This window comes from Carettochelys insculpta, chromosome 26 (assembly GCF_033958435.1).
Source record: "Carettochelys insculpta isolate YL-2023 chromosome 26, ASM3395843v1, whole genome shotgun sequence".
Classification (NCBI taxonomy): Eukaryota; Metazoa; Chordata; order Testudines; family Carettochelyidae; genus Carettochelys; species Carettochelys insculpta.
The window spans coordinates 3,668,935-3,682,055 of NC_134162.1; the positions used below are offsets into that span (position 1 = coordinate 3,668,935).

Genomic DNA, 13,121 nt, shown 5'->3' on the forward strand with positions numbered 1-13,121 from the left:
CGGGCGGACTCTTTTCTCTCCCGCCTCGGCGGAGGTGCACGGCCGTTCTGGAGGCGCTCGACGACCGTCGTCAGTTGGAGGCTTGTTTGAGGCAGCGGCCTGAGGAGCTGCCGGCGCCCGGCCATGGCCGAGTTCCTGCCACCGCCCGAGTGCCCCGTGTTCGAGCCCAGCTGGGAGGAGTTCGCCGACCCCTTCGCCTTCATCCACAAGATCCGGCCCATCGCCGAGCAGACCGGCATCTGCAAGGTGCGGCCGCCGCCGGTGAGTGCCCAGGGCCCGGCGCGCCGCATGGCGCCGCTCGCTGAGCGGCCTTTGTGTGGGGAGGGGGGCCCGGAGCGGACGGCGGGGGCCGCGGCGCCCGAGCGGGGAGTCAGACGCGAGGCCGGAGCCCCGTGGGCTCGCCCGGACCGCGCGGAGCCGCCTCGGGGCCTCGCCGCGCCCCCACGCGTGTCGGAGGAGTGGGGAGCCGTGTGGCGCGCCCCGGGGGCGCTGCGGCCGGAGCCTTTGTTTTCACCCCTGCCGGGGGGCAGCCCCTCGCCGGCAGCCTGCTCCGGGCGCCGCCGGGCCTCGCCTGCCCGTTCCGACCTGCCCGGGCACCGGCGGGGGCAGCCCCCGGAGAGACCTCGGCGAGGCCGCTGTTGGGTGTTGCCCTCCATGTTGGCATTGTAGCGTGCTGGAGCTCGCGCTCGCTGCCCTTCCCTGCGCCCGGCGTGGCGCTGCGGTGCCCCGGCTGCAGGGGGCTTCGGCTTCTGGTCTCGTTCCCTGGGGTTTTAACCCGAGCCGCGCCGGACGGACTGCTCCGCGGGGAAGTTGTGACGAGAGTCTTGCCTTGGGGCCTCCTCGGCAGACGTGGCCACCATCTTAGAACGCAGCCCACAGTGGGGAAGGGAGTAAGTCTGGAGCACCACCGACGGGTAAACTGCCCCTCTGAGGTGCTGCGAAACGTCCCTGTCGCCAGCCCCTAATTTCCTTTTTGAATGCAATAGCGAGCGACTCCTCGAACTTCAGCGGATGCAGTTGGTATAAGAAGCCTGGAGTGTAGGTATGTCCAACAGTGAACTAGAGCTAGTTGGAGGGAGGAGGGTCTTTGTTCTGTAAAGGTTAGCTTTGAGGGGAAGCTTATCCGAAAGGGTAGGGTGGTACGGGTCGCTTGAAATAGCTAGTGTGACCCGACGAAGAGTGGTACCCTGTTTATTTAAATAATCGGAAGAGTTAAATGTCCCTGAAGAGGTGAGGCTAACATAATTTTTGTGGACTTAATTTCAGAAGTGATACTCTGAGTGCAGTGAAACTAAGTGTCCACAGTTATCTATGTTCCCTTCAACTTTTTGATCGTAGGTTAGACTTTATAGTTAAACTCATTGAACTGGGAAGAAAATGAAGTAATTTGCCACACACTTACACACTAAGACCAGAAATATTTATCATCTGCATGAGTAAAATAAGTTTCATTGTACAATAAACTCTATAGATACTGTTTGACTCACAACATACAATAATTATTAAAAAAGGGCAAACATATTACCTGGGTTATATGAGACTAAGTGCTGTCGTCTTATTGAGGTTATAAGACCATTTTTGTAACCCCTCCAATTTTGAACCTCTGGTATTTTTATGGGGATTAATCTGTCTGGATGGGATATGATCCACTATTGTTTTCAGCAGTTATGAGCAGAACTGTTTTTTTTTTAAATACTCTTTTCAAATATGCGCTTTTGAAACCTAATTTATATACTGTTTGCCTTCTAGTAGAGAACAAAATTGATAGTAAGCAGTTTCTTACAAGCTATGTTTTTTTAATAGGAAATTCAGGAACGGATGGGACCTCTACTGGCCAAAATAATTAAACAAATGCACCTTTGTCCCTTGCCAAGGAAAGATATGTTTTCAATTATCTAACCCCTCCTATCCCCAGGGAAAAGAATCAATCACCACAAAAGCAAAATTACAACTGATATTGGCTATATGAATGGTCAAAGATTTCACTGGCTTTTTAATGGGAACTCTTGGAGGGAGGTCAGCAAACATGTGGGCAAGGGTGATCCAGTCAGCGTCCTGTGTACTTGGATTTTTAGAAAGCTGTTAACAGGATTCTTCACCACATGCTTCTATGCAAAGAAGCAGTTGTGGGACAAGAAACAAAAGGTTAGGAGTACATGTACAGCTCTCAGAATGGAGAGAGGTGAAAAAGATATTGCATAGGAAGCTGTTCTGTGGTTATACTCAACATACTCATACATGATCGGGGGAAAAAGTGAACAGTGGGAGAGAGAATTTCTCAAGACAGTTCAGTGATAAGCAGACTGGGAGCCCTCTGTAACTCTTCACAATATTGGGTGACTGGACAACAAAACGGAAGGTGACAGTCAGTGATAAGTGCAAAGTAATGCATATTGGAAAATGTAATCCCAACTATACATACAGTTGAATAACGTGATCTCAGTCTGAGTTCTGCTCTGCTTTACATTCCAGATTCAGTAAACCCTTGATGTAACATACTAATGGGTGGAAGGGGTTTTGGTTCATGCCAAAAGTCTCTTAAATTTGAATCTGCAGGACTGGAGGCATCTTGCAACGCACACTAGGGACCTGGGAGGAACACAACAGGCTCTGGAGAGAGAGCTCAGCAGTGGGCTCTTTGTGCTGTTTACAGAGCAGAGCCTCTGGGTTCAACTGCTGCAAGCCACCTCATCACCCACCTGAGTCGGGGTGCTCCTGCAGAAATTGTTTCCCTGGAGCAGGCGTGCCTGTGCCCAGGGCTCTGGCTAGCAGGATGCCTGCCAGCTGTCTGGTCCAGGCATCCTCCCTGCTTGGAGGAATGTGTGGTGGCTCCTTTAGCCCCGGTGGCAGCTCCAGTGGCGGTGGCAGCTCTGTTGAGTTGCAGGCATTTATTTGGGGGAGTTGCTAGTGGACAGCATCTTTTATTTCTGTTATATCGGGGTCCATTAAACTGTGGGTTTACTATGTTCTTCATGGGAAGAAAAGCTGTTCTTGCTTTCCCAATCCTTATTCTCATATCCGCATCGGTGCCCCCCTCTTCATCTGTGCTGCTGCCCGGGTATGTGAAGACCTCAACTTCTTCCAGCGCCCTCCTGGCAAGTGTGACTGGCTCAGTGTTACCCATGTTGATTTTCAAGATCTTATTTTTTCCCTTTTGGATGTTCAAGCCAACCGTACCTGAGATGTTGACAAGGTCGGACATCTTGTATCCTATAGCCACTGACAGATGCAAGAGAAGTGCCAGGTTGTCCAGCTGTGTCCACAGTTGCCACTGAATCTCATTTATTTTCCCTGCTGTTGTCGCGTGACCCAAGTCTATCACCAGGAGAAAGAGGAATGGGGACGACAAGCAGCCTTCAGTGTCAGATCACTCCTTATGTATGGAGCAGAAACTTGAAGAAGAAGGAGGACTGTCGTCAAAAAAAAAAAAAAAATCCATGTGTTTATCAATAACTGCCTCCATACAATTCTCCAGATTCACTGGCCATATGCCATCAACAACCAAGACCTGTGGCAACTGACTCACCAACTTGTATGGAAGAAGAAATCAGGAAAAGATGGAGATGGATTAGGTACACCGTAGAAAACCAACCACCATTATTGGTTGGATTTATTTTGTGGAGGCTAGCCTTAAGTGTTGGAACCCACAAGGAAAAAGGAAAAGAGGGCACCCAAGAAATACTTGGCATAGTGATCTGAAGGCAGACACTAAAAAGATGGAATATACTTGGTCAGACCTGGAAAAGATTGCCCACAACAGGGGATGCTGGGGAATGGTTGTCAGTGGCCTATGCTTCAAGATGTGGGAGTGGAAAAAGCTTACTACTGTTATACATACAAAGTGAAATTAGTGTCTAAATTAGCAGTTACCCGTCAAGGAAGAGAAGTTAGATTGTTTGTGGACAGCTCTCTGGAAACATCTACTCCAGTGTGTAGCAGCAGTCAAAAAAACAAACAAACAAAACAACCCTGTTAGGAATGCCACTAGAAAAGGAAAGGATAAGAGAGTAAATATCATAATGCCTATATATAAATTCAGGGTGTGCCCATGTCTTCAATACTGCACACAGTTCTGTTTGCTCCATCTCAGAAAAGGTTTATATGAGAAATGGAAAAGGTACAGAGCAGGGCAACCAAAATGGTTAGGAATATGGAATGGGTTACATATGAGGGGAGGCCAATAAGGCTGGCACTTCTCAGCTGCAAAAGAGATGGCTAGAGGCCTATAAAATCATGAATTGTGAGGGGTGGGGAAGGGAGTAAAGTATTATTTACCCATTCACATAAGAATGAGGGGTTGCCTAATAAAATTAATGGGTCGCAGGTTGAAAGCCAGAAGAAAATATTTCTTCACACAACACAGTCAACTTGTGAAACTCATTGTCAGGGAATGTTGTGCAGGCCAAAAGTATAACTTGGTTAAACAACGCAAAGCAGCAGAAATGTAGCATTCAAAGACTAACAAAATGATATATTCGGTGATGAGCTTTTATGGGACAGACCCACTTCTTCAGATAAATTTTATTTCCAAAGGTAAGTTTCTGAGTATTAGCCAGAATGGTCAAGGATACAACTCTGTGCTCTCCCTAGCCCTCTGACTGCCAGTTCCTGGGACTGATCACTTAGTTGCCTTGTTCTGTTAATTCCTTTTTGAAGCATTTGGCATTGGCCTCTGTTGGAAGGCAGGATGGAGGGCTAGATGTACCATTGTTGTATATGTTATCTTTTTTAATGGACATAGTTAGAGCCCAGTTCAGAACAGTGGGAGGTGCTTGGACTGGAATACTTCCTGCCCAAATGCTAGCTATGCCCTTTTAAAAGTCTGAGCCCCATAAGTTGTTTGCCCTAGATACTTGAAACAGTCAGGCCATCAGTAGTACAGTGTGCCTATGGTATTTTAAGACTTGTCTGAATTCCTGTTAAGTCACTATTCAGTGCTATTTGTAGTTGTTTTCCTCAAAATGGAATCTGGATGAGTGTTTATTCCTAGTCCTTTCTGAGAAAGCTCTGAAGCGTTTGAAAAGCTGTTCGTTGCAAGAATCAGGATGACATTGCTGATCTTGGCAATAGTATCATGAGTGAGGAAGAAGTAGTAGGATGAGGGAGAGGGTTTTTTCCATTGAATACCAGGATATTTGTTAGCCTTTGTTGGTTCTCGGTGTAATGTGCAAACCTTTCCTTGGGGTGAAATACAAGCAGGTAAATAGTGTAGCAGCAGTTGAATCCAGAAATATCAAGGTGGATGAGCCTGTCTGAGTCTTACCTGCATTCTTTACAGGTTCTGCCTCCCAAGCAAGCAGACATCAGCGTCTAACATGTCATGATGAGCATGGAGTTCATAACACAGTCACTAGTCTTGCATGAATTATTGCCTGTTTTGCACTTCTGGATAATCATCAGTGGACGAAAGAATGGTTTTGGGGATGAGTCCAAGCAAAAGACTGGTGGAACTTAGCTGTATTTGTGATATGGGATGACTAGAATTGGCAGAATAACTTCAAAGAGTCAGAAAGGAGACTTTTCTTTATCACTCTGTTACACTAAGGGTGGGTCTACAGTACAGAGCAAAATTGAACTAATTAAGCACTCTAGCTATGTGAGTAGTGTAGCTGTAGTCGATGTAACTTAGTTCGGCTTACTGAGGCCTTGCTACTGCAAGTGGGTCAATGGGAGAAAATCTTCTCTTACTCGTTGCCACCTTGTGGAGTACCAGGGTCAATGGGAGTACGAGCAGCAGTTGATTTAGTGCCTCCTTTCTAGACTCGCTAAATCGACACACACACCCCGACCCTCCACCCTAGCAAATAGGTCTCTGAACCATTGATGTAATGTTAGACAAGCCCTAGAGCTCAGGATGAGACCTCCCCATGCTAATCCAGGGGGAAGCTCTCCACTTAGGATAGCTTTTGGTCTTCTGGGCACCAGTTTAGTATTGATAAATCCTTGACAGGTACTGTCACGGTGAAAGTCTGCAGGGCAATCCATGCTGTTTTGCAGAGGATGGGATCAAGATGGCCAAAATAATTGAGGGATTAAGTACTTGGAGCCATTTTATCTCAGGATCATATTTTATGCAGTATCTCCAACGCATTGTACCTGCCAACAGGAAGGGTTACTACCCCATAGCAGTGCTAGAATTCCCCAGAACACTGGGTTTTCTAAAGTGGTCAAAGTGACTGTCTTCCTTCTCCCCATTTCCACTAATATTGACATGAAATTTAGGACTGGATTCGACTATCTGGGTCATGAAATCCTAGCCTAGGCTTTCACAGGTAAGCTCATAAAATAAAAATAAATTAACATCTAATTCGGGGTGGGTCTACATTACCTATGTTTACTATTGTTGATCAGCCTTAACTACTTAGCAGTTAGGCTTGTCTGCTTCTTTTTATATAATATGGAAGAGCAAAGGTGAAGTTTTCTGTGATTAATGAGCATGCTGAGGAAGCTTACTGGCATCAAGCTATGCTCATTCAGCAGTTTGTAATTGGTATACTGCACGAATCTATATCACACAATATATTTTGTGAAATACAGGACATAAAACAGTAGATTTAATATGAATTAGTATTATATGTTGTGAAGTGGTGAAATTTCTTTTGTCTTTCACTTGAAGTATGTTTTATTTATCATTAGATGTACCCAGGATTGCTCGGGTCTTTAGCTGAAGTATTTTCTTATTAAATAAATGAAAAATGTACACTCTTTTTTTCAATGATAGAATTTTTGAAAAATTGTGAGAGGCTGGAGTGAGGACTCGGGAGATGAGTGGCTTAGGCCAGATGGTTGGTGGGGGCTCAGGGTGGTGGGGTCAACACAGGGAGAAGTGTAGAAGTTAAGGCAGAGGTCTCAGGACAAGGGGCTGGGAGGTGCTATTGAGGGGGAGTTGTGAGACCACCCATGGTGGTGTGGGTGCCACTGCTTTAGTAGCTGCTCTTTCCAGGTACAAGGGCGGTGTTTCTTGGTCAGCAGCTCATCCTGAGGGGGCCGGGTTGCGCTCCCTGGCCAGCGACTCCTTGAGGAAGGAAGGGATCCTGGGCTTAGTGCTTGTTGGGTGGGGACTGGTGCTCTGGGGACTGATACTGGTCTGTAGCCTGTCGAGGAGGAGGGGAGCAGCACTTTTGGGGCAGCTCCCAACCTGCTTCTGACCCCACAGGCCTGTAGCTGCTCCACCTGAGGCCTTTGCTTGGCGTAGTGGCATCATTTCTTGCAGCTTGAACCAAAGGATGGGATGGGCAGCACTCTGCAGACTGACCCCAGCCTCCAGCTTGCTCCCTCCTGGCCCTCTATTGGTCTGGGGCAGGTGGCGCTTTGGGGCTACTCCCAGTCTCTGGCAGCCCCCTCCATCCTGGATCCTGTTTGGTGTGTCACTTCAGGGGCTCGCTAGGCTCTGTGGGCTGCCTCCCATCTCTAGTGCCCCTGCAGCCTACAGGCTGCCTTGGGGGTGCCAGTCTCTGGGGGCTGCCCCTTCCTCCACCAGACCTCCTTTGTCCGCGGCCTGTAGGCTGTTGAGGCGGTGACGAGGCTCTGGGGGCTGCCTCTGGCCTCTGCCGGCCCCCATTCAGCCTTCAAGCTGTGTGGAGGAGGGCAGGATCTGGGAGCTGCCCCCAACCTCCAGCAGGCTCCCCTTCCCACTGCAGGATGCCTGGGGAGGGGACAGGCTCTAGGGCTACCTCCCCTCCAGCTGCCCCCCCTCCCCCGGGTCTTCAGGCTATTGGTGGGGGAGGATCCAGGGGCTTCCTCCCATGCAGGAATCCACCCGCAGTGTGCAGGCTGTTTGTGTGTGTGGGGCACATACTTAAATGGGATGCCCCCCTCCAGCTGCACCCTTTGGCATGCAGGCTGTCTGAGGGTGGGCTGGCTCAGGGGGCACCTCCCTCCAACAGCTTCCCTATGCCCTGCAGGCTGTTGGGGGTGGGATGGGGAAGGGGGAGACAGACTTCAGGGGGTTGTGTCCTCTGCAGCTGCCCCCCACTCCCATGGCCTTTATGGTGTTTGGGTGGGGGAGATTCTGGGAGCTGCCTGTGGCCTCCAGCCAACCTTCCTGTGGCCTCCAGGCTATCTGGGGGCTGCCTCCCATTACAGCAGCCCACCCGTTGGCCAGAGACTCTCCACAGCAGTAGTGGGGAGGGGAAGTTCTGTGTTTGGGACAAGGGAGCTACTTTCCTGGTCTTTGTGGCAGGCAAGATGACATAGCCCCAGCTCTGCTGGCTTCTCTTTTGGTGCTACGGTTGCCTCCAGTGTTCACTCTCAGTAGCACATCCCTCCTGCCCCGCTCCCTGTTTTCCTCCCCTCCTCCTCCATTCTGTGTTCTGGAAAACAGTCCTTTCCCAGCACTTCCCATTTTCCAGGCACAATCAAACCCTGACCTTGGCTTAAGTTAGGGTAAGAGGAAGCTGCAAACCAAATTTTGTGCTCATAGCTCTTTTGGTTTTTAGAGGATTTCTTGAACAAACATAGCACTAGGCGACACTGAAATATGTGTAGATAGATACTTTTAATTTACATGGTGAATACGTTTAAGGAGCATGTTCTAACGTTTGGCATTCATATGGTGGGGCTATCTGGACAATATGATGGATTTGTTGGTAATGTCATTTTATGGTGTATTACTTTTGACTATCTACAGTGGTGCAATGCTTTACAAAATGTGAGGTCTAAGAATACTCTGCTTGATACTGACTGCCAACCAGGCATTGAACTTTTGAGCCAGATGATCTAGCCAGCTTTCTATCCACCATACAGTCCATTTGTCCAATCCATATTTCTTTCATTTGCTGGCAAGGATACTGCAGGGGACCAACACAGGAATGCAGGGGCAAGATTAGAAAGGCAGAGGCACAAAATTAGCTCAAATTAGTGATGGGCGTAAAGGGAAACAAGAAGACTTTTTATATAAATACATTAAAAGCAAGAGGAAGTCCAAGGATAGGGTAGTCCCATTGCTCAGTGAGGAGGGAGAAACAGTACTGGGAAACTTGGAAATGTCAGAGATGCTTAATGAATTCTTTGTTTCGGTCTTCACTGAGAAGTCTGAAGAAGGAACGCCTACCATAGCGAATGCTAGTGGGCAAGGGGCAGGTTTAGAAGATAAAATAAAATAAAAACAAGTTAAAAATCACTTAGGAAATTTAGATATCTGCAAGTCACCAGGTCCTGACAAAATGCGTCCTAGAATACTAAAGGAGCTGATGGCAGAGAGATCTGAGCGATTAGCTGTCATCTTTGGAAAATCATGGGAGATGGAAGAGATTCCAGAAGACTGGGAAGAGGCAAATATAGTGCCCATCTGTAAAAAAGGAAATAAGAACAACCCAGGAAACTACAGACCAGTCAGTTTAACTTCTGTGGTAGGAAAGGTAATGGAACAAGTGATTAAGGAAATCAAGGTGGTAAGCTGATGGGGAATAGCCAGCGTGGATTTGCAAAGAACAAATCACGTCAAACCAATCTGATAGCTTTCTTTGATAGGATAATGAACCATGTGGATAAGGGAGAAGCAGTGGATGTGGTATACCTAGATTTTTAGTAAGGCATTTGATACAGTCTCGCATGATATTCTTATCAATAAACTAGGCAAATACAACTTAGGGCTACTTTAAGGTGGGTGCAAAACTGGCTGGATAACCATACTCGGAGAGTAGTTATTAATGGTTCTCAATCCTGCTGGGAAAGTATAACAAGTGGGGTTCCACAGGGGTCTGTATTGGGACTGGTTCTGTTCAATATCTTCATCAATGATTTAAATATTGGCATAGAAAGTAGGCTTATTATGTTTGCAGATGATGGCAAGCTAGGAGGGGTTGCAACTGCTTTGGAGGATAGGGTCAGAATTCAAAATGATCTGGACAAATTGGAGAAATGGTCTGAAGTAAACAAGATGAAGTTTAATAAAGACAAATGCAAAGTGTGCTCCACTTAGGAATGACCAATCAGTTTCACGCATACAGAATGGGAAGTGACTGTCAAGGAAGGAGTATGGCAGAAAGGGATCTAGGAGTTGTAGTGGACCACAAGTTAAATATGAGTCAACAGGGTGATGCTGTTGCAAAAAAAGCAAACATGATTCTGGGATGCATTAATAGGTGTATTGTGAACAAGACACGAGAAGTCATTCTTCCACTCTACTCTGCGCTGGTTAGGCCTCAGTTGGAGTATTGTGTCCAGTTCTGGGCACCGCTTTTCAAGAAAAATGTGGAGAAATTGGAAAAGGTCCAGAAAAGATCAACAAGAATGACCAAAGATCCAGAGAACATGACCTATGAAGAAGGACTGAAAGAAACTGGGCTTGTTTAGTTTGGAAAAGAGAAGATTAAGTGGGGGACATGATAGCGGTTTTCAGGTATCTAAAAGGGTGTTATAAGGAGGAGGGAGAAAACTTGTTCTTTTTGGCCTCTGAGGGTAGAACAAGAAGCAATGGGGCTTAAACTGCAGCAAGAGAGGTTTAGGTTGGACATTAGGAAAAAAGTTCCTAACTGTTAGGGTGGTCAAACACTGGAATAAATTGTCTAGGGAGCTTGTGGAATCTTCATCTCCGGAGTTATTGAAGAACAGGTTAGATAAATGTCTGTCAGGGATGGTCTAGACAGTACTTGGTCCTGTCATGAGGGCATGGGTCTGGACTCAATGACCTCTCAAGGTCCCTTCCAGTCCTAGCATTCTATGATATCAAAGGCTTTGCTAAAGTCAAGGTACACTATGTCCACCGCCTTCCCTGTATCCACAGAGCCAGTTACCTTGTCAGAGAAGGTAATCAGGTTGATAGGGCATGACTTGCCCTTGGTAAATCATGTTGACTATTGCTGATTACTTTCCTGTCCTCCAGGTTCTTCAAAATGGATTCCTTGAAGATCCCTACCATGAACTTTTCAGGGAGTGAGATGGCGCTGACAGGTCTGCAGTTCCACAGATTTGTCTTCTGCCCTTTTTTAGAGAAGGGCACTATATTTACCTTTTTCCAATCACCCTGTACCACCTCCAATGGCCATGAGTGTTTAAACATGATGGCCAATGGTTCTGTAATCGCATCAGCCAGCTCCCTTGGATGCATGTAACTGGACCTCATGAGTTTGTGTATATCCACTTTTTTCTAAATAGTTCTTAACCTGTTCTTTCTCTACTGAGGCCTGCCCACCTCCTCCACATACTGCACTGCCTAGCGCAGCACTCTAGGAGCTGACCTTATCTGTGAAGACCGAGACGAAAAAACATTGAGCACTTCAGATTTTTCGCATCATCTGTCAGTGGGTTATCTCCTTCGTTCAGTAAGGGTCCCACATCTCCCCGATCAGCCTTTTATTGCTAATGTGCCTGTAGGAACCTTCCTTGTTCTCTTTCACATTCCTTGCTAGCTGCAACTATAATTGCACTTACTTTGGCCTCCCTAATTACACCCTTGCATGAGCAATCAATATACAGTAAGGCCTTGACATTCACAATTGCCAACATTTGTGAATTCAATGATTTGTGAGTGGCCTTGCTTCCCTGGGGCTCCGGGCTGGGAGTGCCAGTGTCTGCTGCGGCTTTCCCAGGGCTGGGAGCACTGACAGGTGCTGCCGCTTCCTCAGGGCGCGGGCGCGCGCGCGCGCGCTCTCTCTCTCTCTCTCTCTCTCTCTCTCTCTCTCTCTCTCTCTCTCTCTCTCTCACACACACACACACACACACACACACACACACACACACACACACACACACACACACCCCCCCCCCCCCGTCGTGCATGTTGACACCCTACTGTATGTATATTATTCTCTCAGTTGTCTTTCCAAGTTTCCACTTCTTGGCTACGTCTGCGCGTGAAGCCTACATCGAAGTAGCCTGTTTTGATGTGGCGACATCGAAATAGGCTATTTCGATGAATAAAGTCTACACGTCCTCCAGGGCTGGCAATGTCGATGTTCAACATCGACGTTGCACAGCACCACATCGAAATAGGCGCTGCGAGGGAACATCTACACGCCAAAGTAGCACACATCGAAATAAGGGTGCCAGGCACAGCTGCAGACAGGGTCACAGGGTGGACTCAACAGCAAGCTGCTCCCTTAAAGGGCCCCTCCCAGACACAGTTGCACTAAACAGCACAAGATCCACAGAGCCGACAACTGGTTGCAGACCCTGTGCATGCAGCATGGATCCCCAGCTGCAGCAGCAGCAGCCAGAAGCCCTGGGCTAAGGGCTGCTGCACACGGTGACCATAGAGCCCCGCAGGGGCTGGAGAGAGAGCATCTCTCAACCCCTCAGCTGATGGCCGCCATGGCGGACCCCGCTATTTCGAAGTTGTGGGACGCGCAACGACTACATGGTCCCTACTTCGACGTTGAACGTCGAAGTAGGGCGCTGTTCCCATCCCCTCATGGGGTTAGCGACTTCGACGTCTCGCCGTCTAAAGTCGATGTTAACATCGAAATAGCGCCCAACACGTGTAGCCGTGATGGGCGCTATTTCGAAGTTAGTAGCGTGCACGTGTAGACACGGCTCTTGTAAGCTTCCTTCTTGCGTTCAAGTTCATCAAAGAATCCTCTGTTAAGCCAGGCTGGTTGCCTGCCATGTTTTGCCTTTTTGTACTGCACGTTGGGATGGTGTATTTTTGTGCCTGTAGTAAGGTTTCTTTGAAACAGAGCCAAATCTCCTGGATGCCTTACCCCCTCATGTTAGCATACCGGGGGAACCTGCCCGTCAATTCCCTGAGGGACTCTGAGTGTGCTTTTGTGAAGAATATAAAAATTCAAGGAGGATCATGTAATTAATAGCAATGAAAATTGATTACGGAAAATAATTTGACAGGACCCGACTTGATCTTTTTGTGATGAGCTTACAGGTTTGGTTGCTAAAGAGAGTTAGCATTCACAGAAGTGTACTTACAAACTTCTGTAAGGCATTTGAACTGGTACCACATGACATTTTGATTTATAAAACCAAAAACGTGGAACAATATAAAATTAAGCTGACACACTATAAAATTAACCTGGTAAAATGGTACAGTATATGGGAAATCAAGCAGGTGTTTTTCTGGTGGGGTTCTGTATGGATTGATTCTTTGTTCTGTGCTATTTAACATTATCAGTGACCTAGAAGAAAACATAAAATCATCAGTGATTAGAATTACAGAAGACACAAACACT

At 47.5% G+C, this 13,121-nt stretch overlaps 1 protein-coding gene across 5 annotated transcripts in view; it reads left to right on the forward strand.

Moving 5' to 3' along the window:
• Positions 1–13,121, forward strand: part of KDM5B (lysine demethylase 5B) — a 113,094-nt gene continuing 99,973 nt past the window's right edge. For 2 of the 5 annotated variants that reach the window (XM_074977806.1, XM_074977805.1), the window contains exon 1: positions 43–261. In XM_074977806.1, coding sequence (XP_074833907.1) covers positions 124–261 — 138 coding nt within the window. In that variant the 5' untranslated portion in view covers positions 43–123. Of the gene's footprint in view, positions 262–13,121 lie in introns of all 5 variants that reach the window. The other 3 variants (XM_074977809.1, XM_074977808.1, XM_074977804.1) reach the window with 3 other exon arrangements.